Source organism: Neofelis nebulosa, chromosome 9 (genome assembly GCF_028018385.1).
Source record: "Neofelis nebulosa isolate mNeoNeb1 chromosome 9, mNeoNeb1.pri, whole genome shotgun sequence".
Classification (NCBI taxonomy): domain Eukaryota; kingdom Metazoa; phylum Chordata; class Mammalia; order Carnivora; family Felidae; genus Neofelis; species Neofelis nebulosa.
Genome location: NC_080790.1, coordinates 89,523,750 through 89,540,671, shown reverse-complemented (window position 1 = coordinate 89,540,671; position 16,922 = coordinate 89,523,750). Strand labels below are relative to the sequence as shown.

At 44.0% G+C, this 16,922-nt stretch overlaps 1 protein-coding gene across 2 annotated transcripts in view; it reads right to left on the bottom strand.

Annotated features, from left to right (window-relative positions):
• The window catches only part of SH3RF3 (SH3 domain containing ring finger 3), a 374,110-nt gene that overhangs the window by 147,477 nt on the left and 209,711 nt on the right, over positions 1 to 16,922 (bottom strand). For both annotated transcript variants that reach the window (XM_058684636.1, XM_058684637.1), the window contains exon 2: positions 14,143 to 14,418. In XM_058684636.1, the coding sequence (XP_058540619.1) occupies positions 14,143 to 14,418 (276 nt within the window). The remainder of the gene's footprint in view (positions 1 to 14,142; positions 14,419 to 16,922) is intronic.

Sequence of the window (16,922 nt, the reverse complement as noted above, 5' to 3'; positions counted from 1 at the left end):
GCACCCAGGTGCCCCTGAAAGTGAACATGATTAATTGTAAATATATATTGCAAACTCTAGGGCAACTACTAACACTTTTTTAAAGGTATAATTGACATGTTAAGAAAGGAGAGAAAGTAGAATCAATTAAAACCACAGAAAGGAAAAAAAAAAACAGAAGACAAAAATAGGAACAAAATTCAAAGGCAACAAATAGAAAACAGAAATAAATATGGTAAAAATTATTTCAAAAATATCAAATAATCACTCTGAAAGTCAATGGTCTAAATTCACAAACTGAAAGATAAAGATTATCACAGTGGATCAAAATGCAAGACCCAACTAGATGTTGTTTACAATAAACCCAGTTTAAATATAAAGATACATGTGAATTAAAGGTAAATGTATGGAGAAAGATATACCATGATAATACTAACCAAAAGAAAGTGGGAATAGCTACATTAATTTTGAACAAAGCATAATTCAGAGCAAGTACTGTTGTTTGGGATAAAGAAGGGGATTACATAATGAGAAAGGAGTCAATTCTCCAAGAAGACATGACAAACCTTAATGTATATGCATTTAACAACAGAAAGTCAAAATATATCAGGCAAGACTAACTTAACTGCAGGGAGAAATAGATAAATCCATTATTATATTTGGAGACTTCAATGTCCCTCTATCAGAAATGGATATATCCAGCAGGCAGAAAGATCACTAAAGAAATAGTTGAAGGCAACAACACCTATCAATCAACTGAATATAATAGACATCTATAAACTACTTCATCTAAGAACAGTAAAATATACATTCTTCTCAAGCTCACATGGAGCATTCACCAAGATAGATCACATTTGGGGCCATAAAATATACCTTAACAAAGTTAAAAGAATAGAAACCGTACAATGTTGGTTCTCAGACCACAGTGGAATTAAACTAGAATCAATAACAGAAAGGTAACTGGAAAATCACAAAATACTTGGGAATTAAACAATACAATACTAAATAACACTTGGTTCAAAGAAAAAGTATCAGGGGAAATTTAAAATTTTTTTAAATAAATGAAAATAAAAACGCAACTTGTCAAAATTGTGGGCTGAGGGAAATTTATAACGTTGAATGCATATATCAGAAAAAAAGAAAGATCTAAAATCAATAATCTAACCTTCCACCTTAGAAAACTAGAACAAGAAAAAGCAAATTCAATCCAAAGTAAGTAAAAGAAAAGAAATTATAGAAATTAGAACAGAAATCAATGAAATTAAAAATAGGAAATCAATAAATTAAATCAACAAAACCAAGAGCTGGTTATTTGAAAAGATCAATAAAATTGATAAACCTCTAACCAGGCTAATAAAAAAAGAGAGGAGACACAAACTATTAATATCAATAATGAAAGAGAGGACATTATTAATAGATCCTAGACATTAAAGGGATAATAAAGTAATATTATGAACAATTCCATGCCCACAAATTTGATAACCTAAATGAAATGAACTAATTCCTTTAATGACATAATCTGCTAAAATTTATACAAGAAATAGACAATCTGAATAGGCCTGTATCTTTTAAAGAAATTGAATCAATAATTAATAAATTTCCAAAACAGAAAGCACCAGGCCCAGATGAAGTGACTAGTGAATTCTCCCAAAAATTTAAAGAAGAAATTATACCAAATTATCTACTAATCTCTTCCAGAAGTAGAAGCATAAGGGGCTACTTCCTAATTCATTTTATAAAGCTACCATTACACTAATACTGAAACCAGACAAAGACACAGCAGGTAAAGAAAACCACAGATCAATATTTCTCATAAGCATAGATGCAAAAATCCTCAACAAAATATTAGTAAACTGAATCCAACGAAGTATAAAAGAATTATGCAGCATGACCATGGGATTTATCCTAGATATGCAACTCTGGTTCAACATTCAAAAATCAATTAATGCAATTCATCACATAAACAAGCTAAAGAAGAAAAATCATATCGTCACATCAATAGATGCAGAAAAAGCATTTGACAAAATCAAACACTGATTCATGATAAAAAAAAAATAGCTCTCAGCAAGTTAGGAATGGAGTGAAATTTTCCTCAGCTTCTGAAGAACATTTACAAAAAACCTACAGCTGACATCACAGTGGTGAGAAACAAGAAGCTTTCCCACAAAGTTCAGGAATAAGGCAAAATATTTTCCCCCTCACCACGGCCTTTCAATATCATACTGGAAACCCTATCTAAGGCAATAAGATATGAAGGGCATACAAATTGGGAAGGAAGAAATAAAGCTGTCTTAGTTCACAGGTGATATAATTGTCTAAGTAAAAAATTTGAAAGAATCAACAAAAAAACCCTCTTGGAACTAATAAGCAATTATAGCAAGGTTGCAGGATAGAAGATTAATATACAAAAGTTAAACACTTTTCTACATACTAGTAACAAGTGGAATTTGACACTAAAAACACAATACTATTTACATTAGCACCTAAAAAATGAAATGCTAAGGTATAAATCTAACAAAATATCTACAAGAGCTATATGAGGAAAACTGCAAAACTCTGATGAATAAAATTAAATAACAAAATAGAGAGATGTTCCATGTTCATGGATAGGAAGACTCGACACTGTCAACACGTCAGTTTTTCTCAACTTCTAGATTTAATGCAATTCCATTCAAAATCTCAGCAAGTTATTTTGTGGATATTGACAAGCTAATTCTAAAATTTACATGAAAAAGCAAAAGACCCAAATAGCCAATACAATTTGAAAGAGAAGAACAAAGATTGACACTATACAACTTCAAGACTTACTTAAAGCTACAGTACTGAAGACAGGGTGGTATTGGTAACAGAATAAAAAAGTAGATCAGTGGAACATAATAGAGCATTCAGAATTAGACTGACATAAATACAGTCAACAGATCTTTGACAAAGGAACAAGACAATATAATGGAGAAAAGACAGTCTTTTCAACAAATGGTGCTGAAACAATTGGACACTTACATGTGAAAAATGAATCTAGACACAGACCTTACACCCTTCACAAAAATTAACTCAAAATGAACCACAGAATAAACGTAAAACACAAAAATATAAAACGCTTAGAAGATAACATAGGAGAATATCCAAATGACCTTGCGGTTTGGTGATGAGTTTTTGGATACAACATCAAAGACCAGACTATGGAAGAATTGATAAGCTGGGCATCATTAAAATTAAAAATTTATGTTCTGCAAAATACACTGTGAAGAGAATAAAAAATAAGACATGGACTCATGAAAATATTTGCAAAGTACATATCTGATAAAGGACTATTATTCAAAAATTACAAAGAACTCTTAAAACTCAACAATAAGAAAACAAGGGCACCTGACTGGCTCAGTTGGTAGAGCATATGACACTTGATCTCAGGGTTGTGAGTTCAAGCCCCACACTGGGTGTGGAGCCTACTCAAAAACATGAGAAAACAAACAATCCAATTTAAAAATGGACCAAAGACCTAACAGACACTTCACCAAAGAAGATATAAGATGGCAAATACAAATATGAAAAAATGCTCCATGTCAAATGTCACTAGGGCAATGCAAATTAAAACAACAATGAGATGTCACTACACACCTATTAGAATGGCCAAAATCCAGAACACTGACAACACCAAATGCTGGCAAGGATGTGGATTAACATGAATAGTCATTCACGGCTGATGGGAGAACAAAATCATACAGCCACTTCAGAAGACAGTTTGGTGGTTTCTTACAGAACTAAACATACTCTTACCTTAAAATCCAGCAGTATTTACCCAAAGGAGTTGAAAACTTATGTCCACACAAAAACTTGCATAAGATATTTATAGCAGCTTATTCATAATTGCTAACAGTTGGAAATAGTCAAGTGATGTCCTTCAGTAGGTGAATGGATAAATAAACTGGTACATAAAGACAACAGAGTATTATCTAGTGCTAAAAAGAAGTGAGTTACGAAGCAATGAAAGGACACGGAAGAAATGTAAGTCCATATTATTATGTGAAAGAAGCCAATCTGAAAAGTTTACATATTAAGTGATTCCAACTATGTGACATTGTGGAAAAGGCAAAACTATGGAGACAATAAAAAGATCAATGGTGGCCAAGGATTGGGGAGTAGGGAGGAAAGGGGTGAATAGGTGGAGCACAGAAGATTTTTAGGGTAGTGAAAATACTCTATTTGATACCATAATGATAGATACATGTCATTATAAATTTGTCCAGACCCACAGAATGTACAACCCCAAGAGTTAACCCTAATGTAAACTATGGACTCTGGGTGATTATGATGTATCAGTAGAGGTTCATTAATGGGAACACATGTACCTCTCTGGTGAAAGATGCTGATAGTGGAGAAGGCAGTCCATGTGTGAGGCTAGGGTTGTATGGGAAATCTCTGCTCAGTTCAGGAGTAAAACTAAAATTGCCCTACAAATTAAGTCTATTTAAAAAAAAAAAAAACTAATAGCACCACAGAGAAATGAACATGAACAAACTATAGCACCCTACAACACTACAGATGGAGTGCACAAATGTAATGTTGAGAGAACACAAAACTAGACTCAAAAATATACTCTGCATGTTTCATTTATTTGACTTTCAAGAACAGACATGACTCATCCATGATGTTAGGGCCATGGGAAGAGGGAAGGACTGGGATGCCAATATCCCACCATCTCTTCACTGGGTAGTGAGTATAAGGATTTTCTTTCCAACCATCAAGCTGCACAATTTTGATTAGTGGACTTACTGTTGCAATATGCTTTATTTAGGTTAAAAGCTTTTTTTTTTTTTTTAAATATAGACAAGTTACAACACACCTTGAGTACTGCATTTGGTCTTAACACATCCCTAAAGGGACTTCACATACTGAGGAAGCCAACCATTATGTGAACACTCTGAAATCAAGTCACAGAAAGCCAGAGAAGAAAGTGGGATCACTGAGCCTGAGACATGAGAAAGCCGGGTGGGGGGCATGGTTACTGTCTTCCAGCTTTGGCATCATTACCACACTGAAAAGCTGGACTCATTCTGAGTCACCTGGGAGGGTAGAATACACACCAAGGGCTCCAAGTTACTGAGAAGCCAACACAGCTTCACATAAGGGAGAGCTATTCCCAAATGAGTGTCCTCTCTCTGGCCAGGGGCTTTGTCATCATTCCAAGTGTTACACAGTGCCAACCTGTTCCTCATGTGGCTACCAATATGCAAGCATCCCCTAAGAGCCAGGCATGAGGAAGAAGCTGTCCCTTCCCAAGAAAAGATCGGCACTTGGTGGAGGAGGTCTGCTTATAAAGAGATGGACAGTATCCAATAAAATGTACATACAGTGAAATCCCAGCATAATGCAGTAAGTGGGGTCAAAATCCAACTCTGTCAGTGTGCTACTGTGAGGTTAGTGGAACCTGCATAGCCCCATTTTCCCATCAGATGCCAATTCAATGTAGTCCCAGCTCTGGTTTGGTGGTACCTTGTGGCAGGTCTCTGACCTGGCTCAAATATTGATGCGGCTGGGTGGGGGGCGGCGGGGGGGCGCAATTCTTGGTCCTGCAGCTGGCTGGGATTTCATGGCAATGGCAGGATCCATAACACTCTCATTTAGCTGGCATAAATCTTGTTGGGGATACTGGGCTGGGAGAAGAGAGGGTTCAGGGAGCCACTCTCTGTACACACAAAAAAACTAACTTTGCCTAGGAGTGCTGAGAAAGGTTTCCCACAGCTCTGCCTCTAAACCAAACTCTCACGATGGAGACAACCTCCAAAGAGTAACATATGAGTGCTGGACAATGAGAAAATTCACTCTAGCATGCCAGAGCTACCAGCACGAGATCAGGTGTGTTTTGGAAACAGAAATAACTTCTCTTGCCACCGATGCAGGACGAGGGTAACAATGACCATTTTTTCATGCGTAGATCACATCAGGTCTCTGATTTACGGTCATATTTCAAAAAGCTGGAGCCAGTGCTTTAGGAAGGACAAGAAAAGGGTGAAATCCCTGCTCTGTGGCCTCTTTGGAATATAGAGAATTACTCCATCCTCAAACACTACAAGGGCTTTTCATAGGACAATGGCAAGACTGATCTACATGGTTTGGACCTGAGTTTTCATTTGCTGTTTTGTAAAGAATGGCATCCCCTGCATGTCACACTCAATGTGGTGGGATGCTGGTGGCCTCAGAACAAAGCCATGCTGAGTGGGATGAACCACTGTGTGCTTGGCCTCCATAGTGCTGTGTTCTATGTCACAGGTCAGAAAACCTTTCTAAGGGCCATATCACCAATATTTCAGGATTTTGAGACTGTACTGTGTCTGTCACACATTCAACTCTTCTGTTTTGGAATGAAAGCAGCCAGAGACAACATGTAAATGAGGGAGTCTGGTTGTGTGCCAATAAAACTTTATTTACACAAACGGCAGCAGGTGGGTAGGATTTGACCTGCAAGCACTGGTTTATCAACCCTTGTTTGATGTAGATGAGTAAACGAAATCTATACCATTGATAGTCAGGAGGGGCAGACAAGTTTTGGGCCAATATGGCAGCATCTGAGGATTTTAAGGAGAAAAAGTTGTTCCCACCACATCATTTCGCTTTCAGATGCATGACTCAATTTCATTTACATGTTTCATGTGAGGTGCTCCATTACTTGCTGTGGGGCATTGTACTTCCATATGCTGTTTTCACTCTTCTCTCTAGTTTCCAAGCTTTAAAAATATACCAAATGCCATTTTCATACGACAGTGGCTCTCCTTTGCGTTCAGGCGGTCTCGGGGTGGTCCTAAATGATGTCAAGGCTGGGCTATGAACATAACATGATTATTAAAAAAAGTATATCGCTTTTCTTCCCAAGGCTCAGTGGGTAATACATATGTAAAGGATTCAGGTACCATGATAGTCATGCCATCTAAAAGGGGCCTTCAAACTGCATTTCTACTTCATTTACCTAATTTGCCCAAAGTCTGCTATCTACAGGCATAGGGGCTCTGTTAAGAACAGAAGCTGTGTAGCAGAGCAGGGAGAGTGGTATGCCTGTGTCCACACAGAAGCCCTCTGGATGCCACTGAAGGTGACTGGCTGAGCACACTGTCCTTCAATACTGTTTCAGAAATACAACTCCATAAATGTCATAGCTTACACATCAGGGGCTCAGCCTGAAATATCATGTCCACTGAAAACCTTAGAGAGTTCCTTCAGCAAGTCTGGATAAACCAACCTCTGAGGACCTAATATTTTCCTCTCCTAAATGACCAGTGTGGCAACAACACATATAAAGAAGCTAGAGACATCCTGAAGGGCCATGAATAGCAAGCAGGTACTTCTGGAGTGCCACTCGAGTGCTTCCACTCTCCTTTCACTTACACTCAAAGTGGTTTCTGAGAAGCAGTGTGAGCCAGACCAGAGGGAGCCCTTCCTTTCATCCTTTCACTGCTGGCTGCCTGCTCAGCCGGCCATGGGCATAGCCACCTCTCACCGCAGCATGACTAGGGACCCTGTCATTGAGTCCTTCCCTGTCAGAACGCAAGCCAGCCATAGATAGGGTGCCAAAATCACTGCTTCTCAGAAAAAATGGAAATTAAAAAGGGAAAAGTTCAAAAACTCCCTCAGCCTTTTGTTGTAGAAATAATACAAAATTGTTCCTCTGGGAAGTTCTAGGTGAGGCTCTTAACAGAGTCATTGCTGCCATTAACCCCCTGATGTGCTGTTGAGGACTTAGGGAGCCATGATGTTCCAGAAGTCAGGGGGCCTTCTCCCATTGTCCCGTCTTGCTTACCCCATCTCAATTCCAGAGGCTGCCAGTGGCCTGGAACCGCTCACAGAAAGGCAAAGCTCCAGGACAGAGATGCACACTTTGAGGAAGTCTGGCCTGCAGCTACAGGGTGGGCCCAGGTGGAAGTGGAGAGGCCAGAGGTCAGATGTCACACCCTCCTCAGTGCTTGCAGCTCTCCCCATCATGCACCACCCCACACACATGCACACACATCCCAGGCACGGACACTACACGCACACACACGCACACCACACCCACATACATCAGGGGCACACATACCACATGCACACATACACACTCTCTCCAGCAGGGCAGAGGCTCAGGTGCTGTGATGATCCCTCTCCTGGTCTTCCCACTATGGGCTGTGAGCATTTGAAGGTGGGACTCTGTTCCCACACATTGGCCCACCCAGAACACAATCTAGTGTCAATAAACATCTGATGAATGAATGAATGGACCAAGGAGGCTGGACAAAAATAAATTTATACAATCCATAGCAAGTACAGCTTACCTCTTGCTCAGGCCAAGCCAGAGTGCTTGTACTCAGCCTGTCAAATATGTATTCAAAGTCCTATGTGCCCTTCACTGTCCCAAGTTGGGGATAGGAAGTTAGTAAATGCAGGATGGCTACCCTCAGGGAGCCTGCACTCCAGCCAGGAGACCATGAGACAGACAACTGTCTGTAGTATATACCCACTACCTTGTCAGGAGGAGAAAATGGGGGTGTGGAGTAGCAGTTGAGGGCACTCCATCAGCAGGGGCCACTCTGAGGGATGTGAAGACAAGTCAGGAGGGCATTCAGGCCATGGGGAGAGCTACAGAGGCCCTGGGGGAGCCAGCAGGATCAGATGGAGAGACAGGGGCTGGGAGGTCAGCATGGCTGGGAGTGGAGTGAGCCAGAGGCAGACTGGAACTAAGTCTGGGAAGGAGGTGGGCGCTGGGTCAGGTAGGATCTTGCAGGCAGTATAGACTCTGATGTTGGCTCTGAGGAGACTGGAAGCCAAGGGGGCTTCTGAGCAGAGGTGGGGTACATATACTCCAGCCACTGAGGGTACAAAAGTTGGGGGTGCCCACAGTGAGCCAGATAGGGCATACTGGTTGGGAGGCTAGTCCTGAGGGAAGAGCTCACATTCTGCACGGGTCTGAAGATATCTCCTGACAAAGCTTCAGACACACCCCATGTTCCACCTCAAATATATAAGATTCCCTGTCAGTTTCTCTGACCCCTGCCTGGATGTCCAAACAAGGGCTTGGGCAAGGACATCCCTCAGCAGCCCCCAGGCTGCCACTGCCCTCCTAGTCACCTCCTCCATATGCGAGGTTGGTCCCCTTAGTAAAGGGGACTCCTCCACCCAGGTGGAGCTGACATTCAGAGGTGACTATAGGGCTACTGCTCAACCGGAAGGAGGGAGCCAGGAGCCATGAAGGTGACTGACATTGTTTGGTAACTTCTGAGGAAGGCTGCACAGAGGCTCATCCCATTTAGCTTTCTGAGTCTTTCTAGCCCTGAAAGCTTTTCAGATTGCCCCTCAGGAGAAAGCAGATATGCCAAGGCCCAGGTGCCCAGCAATGGGGACAGCAGTCTTGACCCAGGGCCGAGATTTCACACCCCCTTGAGATTGAGCCACCAAAATATAAGGGTCTAACACACTAGACAAATTCTCAGCTTTCCAAGTAGTGTGTGTCTTAGGGTGTTTTTTTTCCTGTGCGCATTCTGGGCTAACATAGAAAGTGATAAGTATCTGACCAAACTTCACCTTTTCCTGAAACGGGAATAAGCAGAGCACAGAAAGCAAATATTTATCGAATGCCTATTTTGAGCTCAGTTCTCTAATGCCTTTGCTCACTGAATCCTATTATCAACTCCACTGTACAGTTAAAAAAGGAGACTCACAGACTAAGCAAATGTCCCAAAGTTACCATGTAATAATAAAAAAGTGTTATGATTTGTATCCTTGTTTACCTGACTTTACAGCCCAAACTTTCTACACTTAATTTTTATCTAAGCCTATCTCCTGCATCAGAAGAACACAGTTTAGGATTAATTCTGGGTTCATTCTCATAAAAGAGAAGTCCCACACTTTTGGGAAGTGATGATTAAATATTCAGCAGAATAAGATCATATGGAAGGGTCTTGTGGTGACCTCAACAGTGTGGCAGTGTTTTACACAACTCTTTGCCAACTCAGAGCATCCCCGAGGCCCTGGAGGAGGGTGTGAGGTGAGGCTTGGAAGGGAACTGTCCCCTTGTCCACTGTCCTGTGGCCTCATGTGGCCACACCCACTATGGGGTTTGGTCCAACACAGAGAACCTCAAGTTCCCGCTGTAAGCCGGGTGCAAAAGTGACTCTGGGGTCAGCCAGGCACCACCTGAGAAAATCTCACAGCCTCTCAGGATTCCTGAGCATTACAGAGTGAATTCACCAAAGGGCAGCCCTAGGCCCTTTACATCCAGCACAGCTCCCTGGTAGGGTGAGGAAAATGTTCTCATGTAAACTGGAATTTACATAGCATAGTCAGGGCTCCATGCATATTTGCTGAATTTTGCAGTTGACTGAAAATGAGGTAATATGGAGTAAGCGTCCATAAAAAGAAAAGAGTTCAAGGTCCCCTCTTGTCTGCTGCCCTAAGCTTAGCTCTTTACTTAGATCACTTAGCCCTCAGCAGCCCCCTGTAGGTATCTGTGTCCTGACCCTGAAGATGAAGTGGCCCAGCAAGGTTGAGTGTTTTCCTAAGGTCACACGTGGGATCCCTAATTGCACCAAGGGTGCACCAGGTGTGGGACCCCTGCACCCAGCTTGCCTCCCCAACAAACCCATTCCCTCTCTGTGCACGTGGAGGGCAGCACGCATTAAAGCCCCACGTGAGAGCTTGGAAGAGAGCAGCCAGCAGAGCTTCGCTGGGCACAGTGCACTTCTTTCCTTTAGTCTCTATTTGCACGTGCCCAGCTTTTTGGAGTGAGACTACTAAGAAGTTATCAAATATGCTTTTTATAGCTGATTTACAAAAGGTAATTATTCATTTTCTTCTTAAATGAAACAAGGACTTTGGTTTTAGAATGACTTTAATTAATGCAATTTTAACAGGACTGTTCAAAAGCCAACGCTGAGGGTGAAAATTTTTTGATCCAGCTGCTTCCTGCCTTTTAAAACCCAACCAATCTCATCACAATGATGCTTTTGAAAGGTAAGCTAGCACCATCCATGGATTTTAGAGACCCCACTTTCTTTGCTGACTGCAGATGGGAACACACGCAAACAACAAAGCATTCCACGCAGGCAAAACCAAACTGGTCTGAAGCAGTGATGCCAAGCCCAGAGGATGCCAAGCCCTGAGTTACTTGAGGTGTGATATGAACAGAGGCTGTCAGAAATGGAACCAGCATCCTGGGCATGGGAAAAAATGAGCTGGTCAGATGCACATGGAAGGAAAATGTCAGGCAAGCAGTGTGGGTAAGAGGAAATATGAACTGAGTAGAAGAGAGTCATGATTCATCACCCATGTCCTTCGGAGGCTTTGTCTGAAGACGTTTAGAGGTGACAGCTGCAAATAGAACAGGTACTTGGTAGGCGTGGTTGACCCTAATCCAAGTAGGAGGGCAAAAGTGGGTGCTCCTGAAAAGGTTATGTGAACATAGTAGGGGGTGGATGTCACAGAACAATTTTCGTTGGGAGTCATGCCTGGGTATCTTTAACTGTCCACCTTAATCCACAGGATTCAAGGGATAAAAGCCCATGAAAAACACCCTGAGTGCTTCGTACTTGGCTTCCCGTGGGAACAGCATCACATTATGTAGCCAGAGACCCCCAGACCCTCTTGTTCCTAGCACCTTTGGTCCTCAATCTCAACTCAAATATCATCTCCCCAGAAGCCCTCACAGCAGCTACCTCAACAGTGATGCCTGCTCACACCCCAGACACAATCATCATAACTAAGAACAGTGCTAACCACAGAATGAGTCTAAGGAGGCCTGAGTTCTAATTTTCCCCATGAGGACTACACTTTACTATTTCTTTTGAAATACCAAACATTAAGCTCTATCATTGAATATTTTGGAGACTTCACTAAATACCTAGTCTGGCTCCTGGGTTACCAGCATTACTCTCTGAGGCTGACTTTTGAACACTTATTTCTTTTTTTTTTTTTTTATTTTTATTTATTTTTTTTTTTTTAATTTTTTTTTTTCAACATTTTTTATTTTTGGGACAGAGAGAGACAGAGCATGAACGGGGGAGGGGCAGAGAGAGAGGGAGACACAGAATCGGAAACAGGCTCCAGGCTCCGAGCCATCAGCCCAGAGCCTGACGCGGGGCTCGAACTCACGGACCGCGAGATCGTGACCTGGCTGAAGTCGGACGCTTAACCGACTGCGCCACCCAGGCGCCCCTTGAACACTTATTTCTTGACTTGCTACTGCCTGTCTCTTCCACTACACTTGAGGCTCTAGAGCACAGCGGGTCTGTCTGTGTCCCCTGCAGAGTTGGAGGCTGACACATGTTGTTGATAGGAGGGCAAATGCCTATCCTCTTGTGCAGTGGGCTTGGTATTCACCCTGGAGTCAAGTGTCCCAGGCAGAGGCTCATTGAACACAGCAAGTTATGATGGTGGTGTGAAGGTAGGCCTTTGCTCACATCAAAGGAGGCTGGGGGCTTTAGGGCTCTGCAGAGGTCAATGCAAATTGACCTCTCCTAGCTCAAATAGCCTCCTCTAATGTTATTCTGTAAGGATGGCTGTGTCTGTCCCTGGAGCAAGCTGAGCTCAGAGAAGCCTAGAGCTGTAACAGAGTCTGTCTCCTTAGCAAAGCCCAACCAGAACCCAAGAGGTTGAGGGGGGTCCCTACTCGTGGTCACTAGTGAGAGTACAGAGCATCACAGGCCTCCAGGGCATTCTCCTCCTTGGGCACGTTGTCCAGAGTCCACTGGGCAGAGAAGTGAGCAAAGCGGGGGCTCTGTCTGCCGTTGCACTCCAGACAGCCTGCCACTCTAGGTCTCAGACTGAGATGGATGGAGAGGGAGAGGAGGGAGAGGGGGGAAAAGGTCTGGATACAGCTTCCCAGGAAGCTGCATCAGCCAGATGACAATCAGAATTAACATTACAACACCTTGATGAAAGAAAGGAAGAAAGAGTTGAATCCGTGAATGAAAAATAGATTATTCACTGTCAGTCTGAACAATGGAACAAGACATAAATAGCAGCCATGCACAGGACATGCCAATTTTGCTCAAAAATGGTGTGCACTGCACTCCAGCAGCCCTCCAGAGAGCTCAGTACCACAGCCAAGTTCTGTACCAAGCAGATGGGGAGAAAGAAAATAACAATGGCCTCTCAGAAGTGGGAAGGACGTGGGCTTTAAAGTCAAAGATTCATAGTTCTAGCTGCTATTTACAACTGTGTACACACTCACAAGGTTAGGGTGGAGGGAGGGAAGCAGGACAGATGGGAAACAGAACACAGAAAGCAGAAGGAGAGGCCCAGGCCACCATCCTCAGGTGAGTGACATTCAGCCTCATGGAGCTTTGGTTCCAACATCAGCAAGATGGGCTCCAACCACCTTGCAGTTGAGATACAGCATGAGCGTGTTGGGAAAGCTGTAAATAGCAACTGCTATTACTGACATTGTGCAGAAATAAGTGCTTCAGGCGTCCCTGCCTTGCCCAGCACAGAGAGGAGTATGTGTAAGAGTGAAAACAAGGAAGGAGGCATGCCCACAGATGAGAATGGAGCTTGTCAGTTGTGGTTGGGAAGGGAACATCAAGGTGTAGAGGGCCCCACCTCAGGTGTCTCAATGCTTTACAACCTCAGAGGCCTGGGATGACTAACAACCAGGCCCCTCCGCATCTCACTGGGCTCTGCTAGGACAATCCTGCTGGTAAATGCTATTTAGTTTGTCACCAACCAGAGTCCCTCTCTCCAAGACAATCCTGGCCCTAAGCACACCTGCCCACCTGCCTTCTGGTGCTCCAGAGGATGCAGCTGTGGCATGCTGGTTTCTGGGTCCTACCACCACGTTCCTGTGAGCCAAAGGGGATCTCTGCAGCAGCCTTCCTTGATAAGCCTCCTCTCCCAGGGCCTGCAAGTCCTGGAGAGACTTCATGCCTTTGTACCTGAGTTGTCACTGAGACACCATGACTTAGGTGACAGAGGGTCCTGTGTCTGTTACCCAGAGAGCCCCCTGTCAGCTCTCAGATGGAGCTACCTATCAGGTTGCGTGCCATCTCTTTCCACTGAACAAAAACTCAGGAAGTAGGAACAACTGTTCTCCCCACTTACAGAGGCACAGCAGAGAGAGTGTGTCTCGGGAAGGAGCCAGAATTCAAATCAGCAGAAAGGTGGGAATTGAGAAGGTGGGTGGCAGTGTTCACAGAGACCTCCCCTTACCTTGGTGAAGGTCAAACAGTCCTTGTCCTGGTCTCTGTCCTTCATCTCGAAATCATAAAGTGCTTTGCCTTGGGGCGGGGTCTGTGGCAAGGGCCGGATGCACTGGATGTAGCTGGCGGGCAGGAAGCCATGAGCCCCGTGCAGCTCCCCATGGTACCAGTGCTCATCCACCCTGCGCCGCAGGATGATGATGTCGCCCTTGCTGAACTTGAGGTCGCCGGGTTCTTTCCCCTCATAACTGTAGAGAGCTTTCCCATAGGGAAGCTGGGAAAGAGTCTGAAAGCAAAACATAGCATCTGGTTACTCAACGTGGCCTTCCTGCTGCCAGGTTAGATCTGCCTAGGTTAGGGGCTCCCATGCTGTGTGGGCACATATAGAATGCTCTAGAGTGGGAAGTACTTCAAAGGAACAGATGCCCTGTATGGGAATACTCAAGCCCATGGTCCTGCCAAGACAAGGTGGTCCCTGTAATGGCAGTCCCCCCTCAAATAGTACACATGAGAGGGGGGCCTTCCACAGGAACTAACTCACTCTGCCAAAAAGAACTCTGAAGGAGGAGCTAAATTGTCATCATTTATAGGTGAGGGAACTGAGGCACAGGGAGAGAGAAGGTAACTGGCTCAAAACCTCACCTCCATAAGGGTTGCAGAATTCCCACTCAAGTGGCTGGCTCTGGAATATTCTCATCTACTACTCTATGTTGAACTGTCCTCCACTGAGTGCTATTTCTAGCTGCCAGACTTCCAACAATTATTGTCCAATAAGATTTTCCAGACTGCACCTCTGAACCTTCACAACTCAGAACATGTGTCAAGGGGGTTCCCGGGTCAAGGGGACGGACCCACACTGACTGTGGGACTTTCCCACTCACAGCCTTACAACCAATGGCATACACCTGTGACGTCAAGCCCAGAGGGACAGTCTGGCCATGGAAGGTGGAGGCCAACCCTGGGACATTGGTCCCTAATGCACTAGAAGTTCTAACAAGTGGTTCCTGGCTGTCACAAACATCCCTGCCCCGGCCCTATACACACACCAATGACAAATAGCTTTTTGATGCATATGGCAGTCTGGTCCAGAAGTACAATTTCAAGACCATAAAACAGTATCTTCTTAATGTCAAGGGATGTTCTTGTCATCCTGTCAAAGATGAACCAACCATTTCAAAAGTGATCTGCCATCTTTGGCCTTAAATGGTGAGTTACAGGCTCTGAAGCCAAAAGGAATTTGTGGCAATCTTCTGCTCCTCTGAAATAAGGAGTCAGTCAAACTACCCTGAAACTTGAACTCGATGTCACCATCCACTTCCTGGGCTCCTCCAACTTAACCGGACCTGTCTCATAAAGACCGGTGGCTGCTCTTCTGTGTGGGCAGGCAACACCCATCAACTGAGTAAGCTCTGCCAGAGGCCAAGTCTCTGCCAGAGGAAAACCAAAGGAAAACCCACCACTGTTCCTGTGTCAATACCCAACAATTTCCCTGACAGAAGCCGCATTTTCTTACCAGGGCTGTCTATGCCAAGGATTTCTTTAGTATTCGAATCAATCAATAGAACCACAAAAGCCTGAAGCAGTAGTACATCGAAAAGCTCTTTGTAGGGGACTTAATAGCATGTTGGCAACTCAATCACTCTGCATTTATGTTTCAGCGATGTCAAATGACAGCAGTTAAGAGAGAACCTGCTGGCAAATTGACAAACAGCCACCACTAACCAATTAAACAGTAACACCAGAGGATTTTTCGTTGCAGAACTCAATGAGGGGAAAAAAAATCAGTTTGCTTCCAATAATACTCATCCTGGCTAGCTTTGTACTCTAAGCACAATAGCCCATAACAGGCCCCAATTTCAGAGGGCTGAAGCAAAGGGGTGATTTGCAGCACAAGTACTGTGATGAGACAAGAATGGAAAGGGCTACTGGCTGTGAATCACCAGAAGAACCTCACTGCCACACAAAGGCCAGTCATCCCCTGGCCCAGGGGTCATCAATTGGGGACAGTTTTGTCCCCCCGGGGAACATGTGGCAACGTGTAAAGACATTTTTGGTTGTCACAACTGGGAGGTGGGGTGCTATTGGCATCTAATGTGTAGAGGCCAGAGAGGAAGCTAAACGTCCTACAAGCACAGGGCAGCCCCGACAGCAAATAATTACCCCTCCCAGAATCCCTGCCGCAACCGTGAGGTTAAATTTACAAAAAGACAGAGTAGCTTTCTTGTTCTATTTAAACTTAGTCCATCACAACTTTAAAAGTTAAATATTACATTGATTTCCATGACAGGAGTCTGTTCACTATTGAGCACATGGAGAAGCTGAGATACCCACTGAGAGGTAAGAGGTGTTAAAGGGGCAGTAAGGAGAGAACCCACAGTCACACTTGAAAATGGGCTTCAGTTCAGTGCAGAAAAGAAACCTTCACTTTGCCGCAGACTCTGTTTCCTTTCACCACCACCCCCCGTCCCCCCTCCCCACCGACTAAGAGGGCAGTGCTCAAAAGCAGTATTTGGAGAGTCACACACACTGAGGTCATTTTTGCTAGTCTTGATAATGAAGAAGAGCAAGAACGGCCAGATTCACACTTTTGTTTCTATGGGCTGTACCTCCATCTGTGCACCGCCATGTTGTTTGAACATGCGCAGCTCTCCGTCCTCCCCATGCACAGGGGACGCCAGCATCCACACTCTGGCCCGCTTACCACCAGCTCTACCACTCAGTTGAAACAAACACTGCTCATGCATGCTGTGCAATCCTGGCCCCGACCTGCCTGGGGTGCACGGAAGGGCC